Genomic DNA, 15,822 nt, shown 5'->3' on the forward strand with positions numbered 1-15,822 from the left:
TTACATGTGTTTGATGTAGCCTGATATCTCAGTGATAGATCACTAGCTAATAAAATTACAAATGTGCTTTATTACTGACATCATTGTAAAATATACAATTTCAGAAATAATCAACTAAGTTCCTGCACTAAAACACTGACCGTGTTTACAGGAGCAAACTGTGGAACAGATAATTCAGGTCAGAAATGATCTCAAATCTATAACATTAAGTATAAATGATTTAATGCTGTTGACAATGTGGCCCCAAAAGATTGTCTTTCAGCCATGTTTGTGTAGTGCATAGATTCCCCCTTTACGATGAAACGATGTTTCAGTCTTTTGTAGTGCATTGCGCCATCATGTGGACATTTAAGGCACATTGCATCTTCACAGATGTGAGGGGTACAACAGCTCTTTGGTTCAAGGCTGTTTTTTTCTTGAGCACTTATCAACTGTAAGTGCTAGAAAATGTGATTTGACAGAAAGCTGCCCTGACACCAGGTTAAAATTCACTTCAAATGTTAGAGATTCTTCATAACATTACAGTTTATTCAAGTGAATTATCAGGCTTATGTACTGGGCAGGCGTTTAATAAATGTGTTGTGATTTATGAAGGTTTTATAGGTTGAACGTCTTCATATCAAGCCTGTATTTATATTACTATGGCTCTGCTTTGTTTAAGGAAAGTCTGTTGCTGTTACTAGATATGAACAGCAGGAGGCAGCAGTGTCCACTACATAAACTAACTTTAAATTGATCACCATTATTATTCTGACCTATTGCTCACTCACTCAGTTGCTACCTCTGCAAACGAAACAGTCAGATAGGTGGAGGTGGAGGTGGAGGCCCCTGATCGGGAGAACTGACCCCCCAACATTACTGTAACAAACTTTAAAGGGATAATTCACCCAAAAATTTAAATTCACTCATTATCTTCTCACCACTATGCCGATGGAGGAGTGGGTGAAATGTTTGAATCCTAAAAACCCTTTTTCGGGTTTCAAGGGTAAACTGTGTTGCAGCCAGATCCAATCCAACCGATTCATCAAACGTAAAAAAAATTAAAAAGAAAAAGAAAATGACTTCATATTGCTCCTTTGGTGTCATCCTTTGGTAAGTCCCGACATTAAAATTTGACTCGAAAATCGGTTTATGCTATGTGCCAAGTGTTTTGTCAAACACTCCCCCCACCCCTCCATCGGCATAGTGGTGAGTAGATGATGAGTGAATTTTCATTTCTGGGTGAACTACTCCTTGACCTTTAATAACAGAAGAGAGTAGCACTTTTCTCTCTTGCTTTGTAACCACGACTCAAAAGTCCATTGCGCATAATGGCTGAAATCTGAATGTGAAACAGGCAACAGACAATGAGAAGAAACAACATAAGGAACTAAAAGCTAATGAGGCCAAATCTTTTCATTTACGGGAGCGTCCCCAACAGAGACAAAAGAAGACAACACCTTTCACCACATATCAGTGACGTTTTTCTCACAATATCATTGTACAACATTAATTTAATTCTCAGCCATGTATCATAAGATGTTACCTGAATTGAACCATTGGCTTTTCTTTCAGTCACTGATGTGTTCACATATGATGTAGTGTCAGGCTGTCTATGCCTCTTAACCAAATTTTGTACATTGGTTTTACTTTTTAACTAAATGTTGTAATGATCGGTGTTTGTGTCTCCTAATTGAATTTTAACATTTGGTTTTACTTTATTAATGATGTACGTTTATCTGTGATATATTGTGAGGTATCCTCGGTGTCTGGACGCTGTGAAATAAAACATTTTATCATTATTATCATAACACCACAAACCTCATAAATCAGAGGTGGTGAAATCATTTCCACCTATAAGAAAATATTTAGTTCCAAAAGTCATGGACTGAACAAACACTCCAAATTGACTCAAATTAAGTGGAACAAAACCCAACTTGTTAGTATGTTAAATGTATAAAACACAGGTTCCCTTTTCTGGATCACCAAACCTGATACTAAATGTATTAAAGGGGATTTATTTCAGGAGCTGGACGAACCAAAATACAAAAGTACGCAAGGAATAAAGATGCAGCTAATAAAAGTACTCATTAGTCATTTGAGTATCATTTGGGGAAGTGTAATCATGCAGATCAGTATCATTGAAACAAAAAATATTGAATTTTTATTTTTAATTAAGGTACTGAGACTCCCGCTGTTCATCACCAAGACCTCAGATAAACTGATTGTTTACTAAAGTCCCTCATGTCTCCACACTATCGGCTCCTCTGTCACTGGTGTGAGTCATGTGACCAGAGGCAGTACTTATGAGGGAGAAGTGTTTCTTTGACTGGTTCCCAGCAAAGTGCACCAGAGGACACATGGAGCCGCAAACCTCCAGACCACTCATACGCGCCCAGGTCGCAGCGGCGCGCATTACGCACACAGAGGAAGTGTGTTTGGACACCGCCGCGCTTTTCTCCAGACATGTGGATTCAAACATGTCCTCGGAGTGACCTTTTACTTTCTTTATTTTTAAGTTGAACATAAACCCACGATGGAGGAGAGTACGATATCAGTGTGGGTCTGCCGGGAAGAGAAGCTCGTCCTCGGCTTGTCGAAGCGCACGACCTGCGCCGACGTGGTCCAGGTGCTGGTGGAGGAGCAGGACCCCCCGAGCGGCCTCTCCGCGTCCTGCTGCATCGTGGAGAAGTGGAGGGGCTTCGAGAGGATCCTACCCAACAAAACCAAGATGCTGCGGCTGTGGGTCGCCTGGGGAGACGAGCAGAAGAACGTGAAGTTCGTGCTGGTGAAGAGCGAAGTGTCCCTGGCGAGCCACGGAGCCCGGAGCGCGGAGGCTCGGGTGGTGCGGAGCCACCAGGGCCCGGGGGGCACCGGAGGATCCGCCAGGTCCCCGGTGGGAAGCATCTCCCCGGAGAAACAGCGGCGGGTCGTCAGGAAAGCCTTCAGGAAGCTGGAGAAGATGAAGAAGAAGAGACCGAGGGCGGCGCGCAGGGACGCGTCCTCCGCGGAGAAGATGGAGACTCTGGTTCATCTGGTGGTGTCCCAGGACCACACGGTCCGGCAGCAGGTCCAGAGACTCACGGAGCTGGACGCGGAGATCGAGACGTGCGAGGCCAAGGTGCATGTGGACAGAATCAAGAGACACGGAGTCAACTATGTTCAGGACACGTATCTGGTGGAGGCAGCCTCCAGCCGCGAGGAGGACAAACTGTGTCCACCCGGGACTCTGGTGAAGCTGGAGGAGTACGTGGTGCGCTGTGAGGAGGTGCTGAGGCTGCACCAGGAGCTGGAGGAGCAGGAGGCTCAGGTGGACATCATTACGGCGCAGATCCAAGAGGAGCTGAACCACCGCTGGATGCAGAGGAGGAGAGAGGAGCAGCGGCCCGCCGGGGGACCACAGAGCGCCCCCTGCCGCACGGACACAGACACTACAGCAGAGGACGAGCTGCTTCTGGAAGGAGAGAGGATCAGAACGCAGCTAGATGCGAGCTGGTACATCGGTCTGCGCCTCAACACTGACTTAGAGGCTCTTAGGAGCGATTTAGAGCTGAGCCAGGAGATTTGTGATGCGAGGGAGAAGGAGATGAGGGATTTGCTGGAGAAAGTGAACACTTTGGACATGGACGAAGGGACAGGGGTGATGATGATGATGAGCACTTTGGAGAGGAAGAGTGAGTGGGTGGAGCAGGCCAGGGGTCTGTCCAAAGCTCTCAGCGTGAACGACGACGACTCAGACACTGGATTAAGTTCCCTGCACAGTCAGGACTCAGACTGCCAGACTGTGTGGGAGTCACTGGTTTAATATTGGACCCAGAGTCCTTCAGCTGTTTGTCATTTATCACTGCTTCAGTCTCAGGGATCTTAGTTACTCTGAAGTGAAGGAACATTACATTTCCACAGGGCAGTGACATGGACCTGAACCCATCTGGTTTTACTTTGCTCTTGTTTGTTTGTTTGTTGGTTCATCAGCAGGTTTATGCAAAAAGTACAGAACTGATTCACAACACACTGGGTGGAGGGGAGTTGGCTACAAGCACGAGCCAAAGAAAAAACATTTCACTTCACTGTGGATCTGGTTAAAGAGGTTGATCCAGGATTGTTTCTTCAAACACCTTCCTTGACATCAATTTCTCAGGAAATATGGATTTATACATACAAATACATATTTGGTGTCGATATCTAAGATTTTGTAACATTAAGTGCAGAATATAAGTCCACTTCGCTTGTCTTCTTATTTTTCTATTTTTGTTTTTCTAAGAGCAATAAACACGTGGATTTGTACGGCATCCCAAAAATCCCCCATATGTCCCTGAGTTTTTATAACATCCATCTTAAACCAGTTTAAGAACAACTACAGTTTTTTTTTATAACACCAATTGTTCCTCAAAGCTGTTTTTTTGTATAAATAAAATAAAATAACAGTTTTGAATGTTGAGTTCATGTGTCCCTCCAGTCTCTTGTTAATAATATTTGACCCCTGCAGCAACGTCAGAGAGGACACGAGACTCAAGAAGCTGCCAAGACCGCTTGATCATTTCTAAGCTCAGAGACAGGCAGACACAACATACAGTCAAACACTGTTTATCCTGCAGATTATCAATGTCTCCGTTTTCCCTGTGACCCAGACACTGTGTGATAAATACAACCTCTCTGCTGTGAATCCTAAAGTCATAATAACATGTGAAGTCAAAACAGTGACACCAAGCTCAGCAGGATGAGTCACAAAGCAGAAATGACCTCGGTCTCTCTCAGAGGATAAAAAGTGACATTTCACACAGAACAGCTGCTTCGTCGTTGCTGCTCCTGAACCTGGACAACCTCACAGAACCTCGTTGAGGTATTTTACACAAATCAGAGTATTAAGGGGTTTTAAGGCAGCCTGCACACAACCTTCATATTTTAAGTTTAAAGAAAAAACACACTGCAAGATTCATCCAGAAATAAACAGATCACTTGAGGCTTTGCAGGCAGAGTGAAAACCTTCAAATCCACAGAGTCAGGAACAAATTACATCGAGACTAGTTGTATGTCAACGTAGGAATTAAGTGTGTGTGAAGGTTTTGGTGACAGAATATTTTTACAATCTGCAGACTTTCCTTCAGTCCCTCCTCGCCTCACCTCTTACTTCTGACATCCCCTGAGCTGCTGTGCTCTGTGCTTTTTATTTAAAGCTCTGGTGATCTGACAGGTCACCGCATCTTAGTGTTGATATTTTCTGCAAAATTAAGGATTCTGTTTATCAGCCAAGTTACAAACGTATAGAATACAACCGTCCCTAAGGGAAAATAAACAAATAATAAACCGCTCTTATGTAAAGCTTTGAAATGATATTATGGCCCACGCCCTTTAAGGATGATAAACTTAAAGGATCAGACATCTGATGATACCACAGATCCTCTGTCAGTGTCACAAGATTCATTATGTCTCTTTAGTTGTCAGTTATATTCATTCAGTGACACATTGGCCGCCAGCTTATTTTTAGCGCCTCACCCCTCCCTGCTCTCTAGTTACTTTATATACAAGTGTCTCTGATGTGTTCTTTGCAGTTTGGTTGACAAAGTTCAATTTGATTTTAGTGTTGTATCATGAAAAGTGCCAGACCGACTCTTCTTTTAAAATGCTACAAAACCAAACACACACACACACACACACACACACACACACACACACACACACACACACACACACACACACACACAAACAAAGTGAGGACCGGCCAAAAAGGTCATCACTTTCCCAAAATGTCCTCACTCCGTAGGTTGTAGACTCAAACTGGTCCTCACAAAGATTGCTGTACAAGAGCACACACACACACACACACACACACACACACACACACACACACACACACACACACACACACACACACACACACACACACACACACACACACACACACTTCTGGGTTTGATCTGTAGGCTTGAAACATCATCCGAGTCCTTTCACATAAACACTTGTACTCTGTTTGTACAGTGAAGTGCAGTAGATGGATTCTTCTGATATCTATCATTAAAAGCTAAAGAAATAATGTTGTTGCTGATTCTCAATCCTAAACTGTCGGGTTGAAAAGGTTTCAAGCGTCAGCACCAGAGAATTAACAACACTGAAATAGTATAAGGTTTCCTCCCTTGATAAACCCGCCCATGTGTTGCTTTGCAAGCGAACACACAGTGATACGCACGACAACTGTAACATATACATTGCTGCCGTCATCAGAGTTGTATAGCTACTTAATAGGTGAATAGAATTATTCAAAACCACAGAGAGAATAAAGGATGAGCAGAGAGTTTTCTCAGCATATACAGTGACTGAGAGGAAAAGAAGATGTTGCATAACTGTGTGTGAAGATCTGGGGATCATTAGTTTATAGTGTGTCCCCAGTGAACACAAGAAATCGTTAAAATTACATTTTACCCTCTAAGCACTTCTATTTTCCAGAGATTCAGTGAATCAAGTTTAATAATTATATGAAAATGAATTAATTGAGAAACAGGCTTTCCACAGTAACGATAATACACAAAGATCAGAAAAAGTCAAAGCTAGCATGCCCTTCAAAATACTCATTTAATGTATTTTGTCACATAACCAGAATTGGAAGGCTGATAATACACATGAGGCTAACGCTAGGTTAGCAGCATTTCTACACATCTGAATTTTATAAGAAGCATACAACGTATATTTCATCTGATTTTCCAACATCACTGAGGGAAAGCCAACTTCAATAAATAACAAACATTAACATAGCAATGACAAACCGGTCCCAGAGGTGTCTGTTCTGTTGTATTTCATGCAACGTGTGTTGTCAAATCGATTTCTCCATTCGCATTTGCTGTGCTTATTTGTTTGTGTTTTCTTTCAGTAGCAGTGCGTTGAGGAATCATGGCTTCTGTAAACATGGCTTACAACTAGATCAAAATATTGATTTGACGTAGAGCAACAACAGACGGACACAATGCCAACACCAATATGTTTAAAGGTTCAGTGTGTAGAATTGAGTGACATCTAGTGGTGAACTTAAATTTTGCCGCTGAATCCCCCTCACCTCACCCTCTCCTTCCAAACATGAAATAGAAAATGTGGCAGCCTTCAGTTGTCATTAAAACTCAAAAGGTGTTTAGTTTGTCCAGTCTGGGCTACTGTTAAAAAACATGGCGGCCTCCTTAGGGAAGACCCTATATGTAAATATATAGATTTAGATGAAACACACTGGTGAAAACATCACTAGGATTTTCTTACATTCAATTCCTGCCAATAGATCCCTTTCACCTAAGTCTTACACACTGAACCTTTAACCCCAAGTCACAATATAAATATGACTTTACCCCAGAACAATCCTGTGGGAATACGGAGCATTTCACTGGCACATCAGTGTCCTGGCTGTCTCGGTCTAAGACTCAAATTGATCCTCACAACAATAGAAGTAGAATAGCAGACACACACACACACACACACACACACACACACACACACACACACACACACACACACACACACACACACACACATGTACAAGCCACCTTAAGTGTCTTTGTCCCGTGGATTCAGGACAGCATCATTGTCAAACAAGGGGAAGTGCTGTATTTCATTCTCTGTGAATGGCAGCCTTCCTCCCGCTCGACGCACACAGCCATGCTCTCCTCTGTGCTCCACTCTCATGTGGCTCCCTTTTCATCTGAGGAACATAAATTAACTTGACCTGATGGGAATAAAACTTTATCTTGCATGTGACAAGTGGCGGCGTAATACAATATACAGGATTCTCAGAGGAAAACGGGACAGTCTCGTTCTTTGCCTTTTGTTTCAGAGGCGCAGTCTGTGTGGAGCCTTTTTCCTCAATCACTGAATTTTAGGTTTTAATAAGCTGAGTGTTCCCCGGACTCTGGAGCTGTTGAGAAGATTTTCAGGAATCTTAAGGGTCCTTCTCTTGAAGCTTTTCACTGCGCTGGCCTGATTTAAAACACAAAAGGTTTTCAGGAATGTCTCTAATACATCTGAATATTTCGTCTCAGAGCTTCCCACAGTCCGTCTGATAGCTCCTTTGTCTCTGTTATCACAAAAGTTCATCAAAGCTTCTGTCTTTGATTACAACTCTCTGGCTTGTACTGAAACATGTATAACTCACATCCGTGTGCACACTAACAAAAACATGTCAGGCTCTGATAAAGAAAACGTCACAGTCTTTGTCCGGGGGTCATGACGGGGTTCATGGGTCAAGTTATCAGGGGTTAGAGTTACTGAAGCATCTGACTCTCTCTGCCGAAGGGGTTGTGGGGGTGACCGGTGGGGGGGGCAGTGGCCGAGAGAGGCAGCACACTTTGCGCAGCAGGACTCTGACTCTATGGACAGAGAAGAGAGTTTCCTGTGGAGGGAGCAGGGGTCTCTGCACGGCCTCTAAATCATGACGTCACCTTAGTTAACACCAGAACGAGCTGAAAGTTTCCATGGTGTGTTTGAAATGCTGATGGTTAGGATTTCTGGAGAGTTCACCAAGTTTGACTTAAGACTTATAGAACACTTTAATGCTGCATTGAATAAAATCTAACAGCAGCTTTACGATAAAGCAGCGGAAATAAGAAGCTATGATGGAAAACCAGTCGTGACATTAGGATCTGGACTCAAACACTTCACCCCCCCTCCATCGACATAGCGCTGAGTTGATGAGTGAATTTTCATTTTTGGGTGAACTATCCCTTTAAGCCCTGCGGACATATAATCACTTATATGCAATGTTCGACAGTTCCATATTTTTCTTCTTAACACTCTCTATCAAATACAAATACATTTGTATAGTTTGTATATAATTGTATCCAATTTAGAGACCTGCACCTGCATGAATATTCCAGAGAATTAAATAGCATCCACTGTGCCTTGATTCACGTTGATTCAAGTCACACGACGATAGGAAAATAGGTGGAAACAACCTGTGTCACTGTTCTAATAAATAACACACAACCCTAGCACACAAAATGAATGAAATGATTATCAAATTCTCGAAATGCTTTCTGATTAACTTTGTATAGACTGATTAGTCGATGAATCACTTCAGCTCCACTGCTGCAGGTACTTGAGCAATCTGCCATTTCCATGTGAACTTTCAGGTCTAATAACTGTCTCTGTCGCGTTTGGCCTCTTCTACAGTGAAACATGTCAACACCACATCAAACTGCTGTCTGGAGGAAAAGTCACCATGTCAAATTAATTACACTGAATTGTGATTTTTTTTTTCTGTTGTCAAAGCAAATTCTTTAAAATTCAGGAGGGGAAAAAAATGAACTTATTTCAATGGCAAACCTGCCCGAGCTCTCTAATCCCCGGAATGTGTCACTCTGTGCCCCTGGCCGCCTTTGTTCGGCCTCCGAGAGTGATCTGCCATGAAGTCACTAATGAAGGTATTGACTCGAGCGCCAGGACTTCAATACCAGGGCTGAGGTGTGAGCCACTCAGAAAGCACTTTGCCTGCTGTTAACAGACTGGGGCCGCCAGTGTGCGCTCATTAGACCTCATTGTGCTAGTGGCAGGTGTGTTAATCCTGTAAGGCTGGGTGCTGACCCCGGGACCTCATCTGTGGGATACTGTACAGCCTCTCTGTGAGCCACTCAAGGTCTGTCGCCTCCTGTAGAAGTCGCATAGCCCAGATCTGTCACCAACGGGCTCATTACCCTCCGATAAGTTTCCTCGGAGGGGCTAGGTGCCGGTTTCCGGCTGCTTGGAACTAATTCATTTAACCACAACATTTTGAACATCGACCTATCTAGCAACGTAAAAGGAAGTCCAAAAAATGCCTGGTTCACAGTCCTGATCAGCACCAAATTTAATGGGTTCTTTCTTAAGGCATAAGGAATCTTTCCACCCAGTTTCATGGTAATCTGTCCAGTAGTTTTTGCGTAATCCTGCGTGCTAACACACAGACAAACAAAGCAAGACTAAACCACAACATCCTTGTGGAGGTAACAAGAGAGCAAGAAGGTTCAGTCCTGACACAAGGTGAGAGTGTGGAAGCAGGAGGTCTTTGAAGATATCCGATCCTTCGATCAACAGTTTTAATGTTGTACAAATCCCCAAATCACAACTGATGGAATGACCATCAGTATAGGACAATATTTAGCTAATATTGCTAATACTTGTGTAATGCCACTCTGAGAGTTACAAAAATGTCCCTTCTTTTGTTCTCTCTATCCTCTTTCTTCTCTTGGCTCCCTCGCCTCCTTTTTCTCCTCTTTCCACCATTTCTCCTCTTTCCACCCAACCCTTGGAAGCCCACTGCCCCCCTTTTGGGCAAAGAGACGTTTTAGAAGTATTTGCTAATTGTGGGAACAGTTGGGTTTATCTTGACAATACATGATAGGGTCTCTGCCCGTCCAGACATACGTATATTAAACAGAACGTATTTGATGCGCTCACGAAATTACAGCGTGAAACCAAAACTAACTGGATCAAATTTAACAACGCAATTAAAACCTTAGTTTGGACCATATTCCAGACTTTCAGGTGTGAAAACACCTGGAAACGGACTTGTTTCAGCAACCACTGGAGTCGCCCTCTGCTGGTCATCTGTGAGAATACAGGTTTCATGTGACTGGGTATTCACTTTGCGGCAGCAGCTCTCGTTACTTTCTCTTTTGTCAAACTCTCCCCGTTGGCTTCCCATGGCTCTTTGCCTGGCTTCACCTGGTGGCACAGTACAGTTTGAAGTGTTTCAGGATTTAGTGGAGAACATCATATACAGCAGCTTCAGGTGGTCTGTGGCAAAGGGCCACACCCGTGCAAAAAGAAAGGAAGCTTCAAGTACTTCACAGCTCAGTTGTCTCCTCCCAAAACACACAGACATTCTCTTATCGTGCACAACAGAGGACTTCATGGGTGTGCTTGGTGTATCAGTTACAGAAAAACTCATCAAGACGTCTGGGTGTTTCTGAAATGCACTAAACCGCTTCCTCTCCACAAAAGTCAATGGATCTCGCTCAAGGCAAAAAGCATAAAGTCCCTTTCCCCTAACAAATACTGTAACCCACCCACTGCCTTATCACTTTATGGGAAAGTTGGGTCTCACATACAATGCGCATGGATTGTGTTGCAGTATCTTTGTAGGTTATACACGCACACACACACACACGCACACACACAAACACACACACACACAAACACACACACATGAGTCTGAAACAGGATCAAAACAACACGAATGTTGCTGATTATGTTGCACCTGCTAAATACAGTGAGTATTGAAACCTTTATTTATATAAAATAATCTCAATTACACTATATGACATTTAAGCACATCCTTATTCACAAGAATACAAAGGCTTTCAAGTCTCAGAGAGTCTGCCATTGCATTGTTTTCACACAGGGCTGTTTTTAGTCTGAATGCTTGCTGACCTATGTTGATACCAATTATGTAATTTTGTAGAAAAGCGGACAAAATGGAGGTTGGCCAAATATTCTTATCCAGAAAAGTCAAACACAGTGACTTTCAGTATGTGCAGGAGCAGAATGGAGCCTCGTGGTCTATTCGACTTCAGGGTGAAATTTCTCTCCTGCTTTACTCCAACAACTTTCAGGAGGATTTAATGCTGATGAGAAGCAAATCAAACTCACAAAAATCTGAAGAGCAACAGCAGCTAGAGAACTTCACTTTTAGGTCACTCAGTAAATAACTCCATAGACGACACTGATCCCAGATCCATAATCAAACATCACATATCCAGACATTTCAGCGAGGTCTCTGGTGAAACCTCACTACACAGAGTGCAGGAACAAACACACAACAGCAGCTGATGCCTTAGTGTTCTTCTTTTCCTAAGACCATTCATTCTTCTAACCCTAACCCTAGTAAAAGAAAGATATCTGTGTCCTTGTGGTCCTTTGCATCACAATAAAAGTTAAAGTGAAGCTTTGTCCAAGATTGTTGCTCCAAGGACAAAGAATGTTCCTCATACTGAGAAAATGTCTTCTCAGTGTGCAAAAAAAAAAAAAAAAAGGAACTGCCAGATCAATATATGCAGGCAGGCGAGCACTCGACACTCGAGTGCAAACCTCCCTAATGCGATAAAAAAGTAGGCCCTCTTCTACTTGTTGCTATGGAAACCAGTGATCTGTGGGAACCTAAACATTGTGAGGACGCCAAACTCTAACAGAAGAGTCTTGTTTACGAATGAGGAATGAATGTTGCCTGGGTGTTGTCATTCAAATTGAGACAAGGGTTGAAATATTTCTTGATAGAAGAGACATTCAGAGAAGAAGTGCAGCGGCAGATCTGTCACATTCACTCCTCCGGGGCCAGACTGTGTCCAGCTGAATAACGTCTGTGACCAAGTCCACTGTCGAGTCAGTCATGTGAAGGAATAAAATAGTTTGCAGACAAAATATTTGGTGGAACACAACAGATCACACTCAAATAGAAAACATTTTATTATTGAGAACATATTTGGATACCAGGTTTAAGAATATCTCATATAGCGACTGGGATTCATTCAGAAACTGGGGAAAAGCACTCTGATAATGTTTCTCTACCAAGGTTTTGACTTTGGTCATAACAGTTAATTTTGCAGAGAATAAATGTGGTGAGTGAGGTGATAAAAAAGGACAGGGAGCAGAATACATGCATTCAGCCGTGGATGAGCACGTTAACTCCTGAGATTTTGTTTTGACTGGTATTTCTTTAAAGAGACGAACATTGTGATTCAGTCTCTTGAATTCAACAGCCACACTTTTCACAGTCGGGAACTTGGACAGACATAACAATGTTTAGTCATCAGCTGATCAAAGTTGCCAGAACCTAATTTCACCATGACAGCCAAATGTCACAGCCCCAGCAGGATGTGTTATATTTACTCTCCAGTGGTTTTCTTTCAGGGTTTTTCCTTGTGACTCCCTCCTGACAGATGGAGCAGTCACATTAGTGTTCATGATAACAATCAGGTCTTTTTCGGGGCTGGATGGAGAATTTCCATCAAAAACTAATTTATCATCCTGCACGCAGGTTTAAACCAGATATTATACTGTACCATGCAAAATACTGAAATCTATACAGAGCAACCGTATGTTGTATCTTTAGTTAGGCAGTATAGCCCATAATCATGTACACCTAGGATGTCAGGTTTTCATCACAAAAATAACCAGTGGCTGGATTAAAACGGAATTTAGTTAAATGATGCAGAATGGTTCAAGAAAGAAGCCATTAAGTTTTGGGGCTGATTTGCATCAGGGGGAGGATGTAGGACATTTTTTTCACTGTCTTTATCTTTGCGAGACAGGAAGCGATTTTACAACAATTTCGTTGATTTCACAGAAAATTATTTGTGGATGTTGCTGGAAAAAATCTGACTGGTTCAGAGAACTGATATTTATCTGCAGCTCCGAATACAAATCTGGATCCACTCTAGATGCTTCAGGCCTTTTTTCTATTAAGGGTCCAAACTAATCTCCTTAATATCTGAGTAAGTGGAGACTGAGGCAGTAATCATCAGACACACTGATGCCATGCAGCTGAAGTACACTCTGTAAACATAATTACATTTACACAGTAGTTATATTCCACTGTAGCAGAGAATCCCCCTTGTATTTGATGATTGATATGACATGGCTCAGTCAACACACACAAATGTGCCCATTAGCGCATTTAGTCTCATGTTTCTTTTGTCTGACTCTGACATTTGACCTTTTGCATAGCTGCCTCGTCTCTGCTTTCACATTGTGCTGCTCGGCTTTTGTCATTTTTGTTGATGTTTTCAACAATACAAATTGTTTCTATGGCAATTCTGTGGTTCCAGTGGACTGACAGGAAAGCTGAATTAGAAAAATAAAGTTATATTGAGCTGCATACGCAAAATATTTATAGTCACTCTGTTTACGAAGATGCTCAGTCATCCAAGTTATGGGATATTTACAAATATCAAAAGGCATCAGACAACTGGATGACATGAGACAAATCAAATACCAATGCCTCCAGTGATGACATTTTTTTAGTACAATAGCAAGTACAAATTGGCCTCGACTTAAAGTATTATTTGTACTTTTATGAATAGCTGTTAAAGATTTATTGTCATGGGATAAACCACCTCGAGATATATTATCTTGTTTTTAACAAACACTTACAAACAACACAGTACAAGGGACAATAATATGGAACACAAGAGTTAAAAAACAACAATGAGAACAAACACGAGAACAAAGTGGACAGAAAGAACAAAAGACAAAAATTACAAACTCAGACGCAACATAATCAAAACACTAGACACAATCAAAGTAGAGTAATTAAAGATCCTTTGAAATAATAATACGAGAAATCATGGAAAACATGGATCATCGACCTTGTTACTGAAAACACTCAATTTTTTAAAACTGAGACATTTATTTTGAATAACCTAAATGATCAATTATGTTATTCATTCATATTTGATTTGGGCAGATGTGTCTCAACCACAAAGGGCCTAAGGTTTTATGCTGTTCCATTGTGAGCTTCTTCACTTTTTCCTTGAACACAACAGATCAAAGCCTCAAGTGGACGTTCAAGACTCTGTTCCTTTATTTGTTTAATGTTCGGCTCTCACATGGTTTTCACTTAGCTTTGATCTTTTGTGGAAACAAACATACTGTAGCCAAAGTGTATCTCTTTTTAATGTGCTGTAAAACTTCCTGTTAATGAAAGCAAACAACACTACTGATAATACTTGCATTTGTTGTATTTGTTATAAGATACAAAAAAACTATAGTAAATTACAGCCTGTGAGTATTAAAATGACAATATGACTAAATTATGATAGTCACAGAAAATGCTTTTATTTCAGGGTTCAGAAATTACAGCATTAAAACAGAACCCACGTGTTTCATTCGATTTCACTCATGTCGGTATTTGGTGCACTGACACTTGATTCCCCAGAAAGAGCAGATGGTGGGATTCAGTTTAATAAGGTGTAATGTTGCACGTTCACATCTCTCAGGCTGGGTTATATTAAATTAGAAGACACCAGAGCCTGTTCTCACCCATCTGTTAAAGAATGAGGGTGGAAAGCGTAAAAAAAGAAAGAAAATCAAACTTATAGACGTCCAGAGTGTCTGATTGAAACCAACAAAGAAATGAACTGGTCTGAACCCAGTGTTCTGTGTGGATGAACTGGGGTGACCCTGGTTATTATTACATCCCTCTGATCCACTTATCAGTTGTATGAAGGTCGTCATCTTACTGCAGCATTTGTTTTCTAATTAGAAATAAAGCCAGATGACATTTCTTCCTCCTCTCTTCTATTTATTTTCTTGACCCATTTAAACATGTACTGTTTTATTTACTGAACAGTAATGTGCATAAATAACAGAATTGTGCCATATTCAGCTGAGACATATGCTCCAGTCTGACAGATCACACTCCAGATGTTGTGGGTGTAAATGAGAGCACGAGGCAAAGTGTTGGTGGTGTAAGCAAACTGTACGTGACCAACGTTTAGAGGAGGATTCAAATGGAAGACGTTTAACATTTTACTTAAGTAGGAGTACAAATAAATAGACAAAGATGTACTCAAGTGAAAGTTACAATACCTACTTTTGTACTTGAGTAGAAGTAAGCAAATACTTTTTAGTATATATGTATTTAGTATTAAAAAAAAAGAACTTTGCAGAGAGTAATCTATTTCCTAATGACATTCAAGTACATCAGTATCACTTAGTCTCAGGGCAGGCTTTTCCAAATCCAATGCACGAACATTTTATCTGATCCTTTTTTTCACTGTAATTGAGTTCCAATGTGGCATCATCAATTTGTCTGTTGCACTCTGCTGCCCCCATATGGTGAAAAGAGGCTTTTCATGGCACATAATTGTGATCTCTCATGAGGTCTTATGAAAATAA

The 15,822-nt window shown here is 41.6% G+C and overlaps 1 protein-coding gene across 1 annotated transcript; it reads left to right on the forward strand.

Moving 5' to 3' along the window:
- The first annotated feature begins 2,515 nt into the window (after positions 1 to 2,515).
- On the forward strand, positions 2,516 to 3,784 carry rassf10b (Ras association domain family member 10b). The gene has a single exon (XM_061068893.1). The coding sequence runs from the start codon at positions 2,516 to 2,518 to the stop codon at positions 3,782 to 3,784; it is 1,269 nt and encodes a 422-aa protein (XP_060924876.1).
- The last annotated feature ends 12,038 nt before the right edge of the window (positions 3,785 to 15,822 follow it).

The sequence above is a fragment of the Limanda limanda genome, chromosome 3 (genome assembly GCF_963576545.1).
Source record: "Limanda limanda chromosome 3, fLimLim1.1, whole genome shotgun sequence".
Taxonomy (NCBI): domain Eukaryota; kingdom Metazoa; phylum Chordata; class Actinopteri; order Pleuronectiformes; family Pleuronectidae; genus Limanda; species Limanda limanda.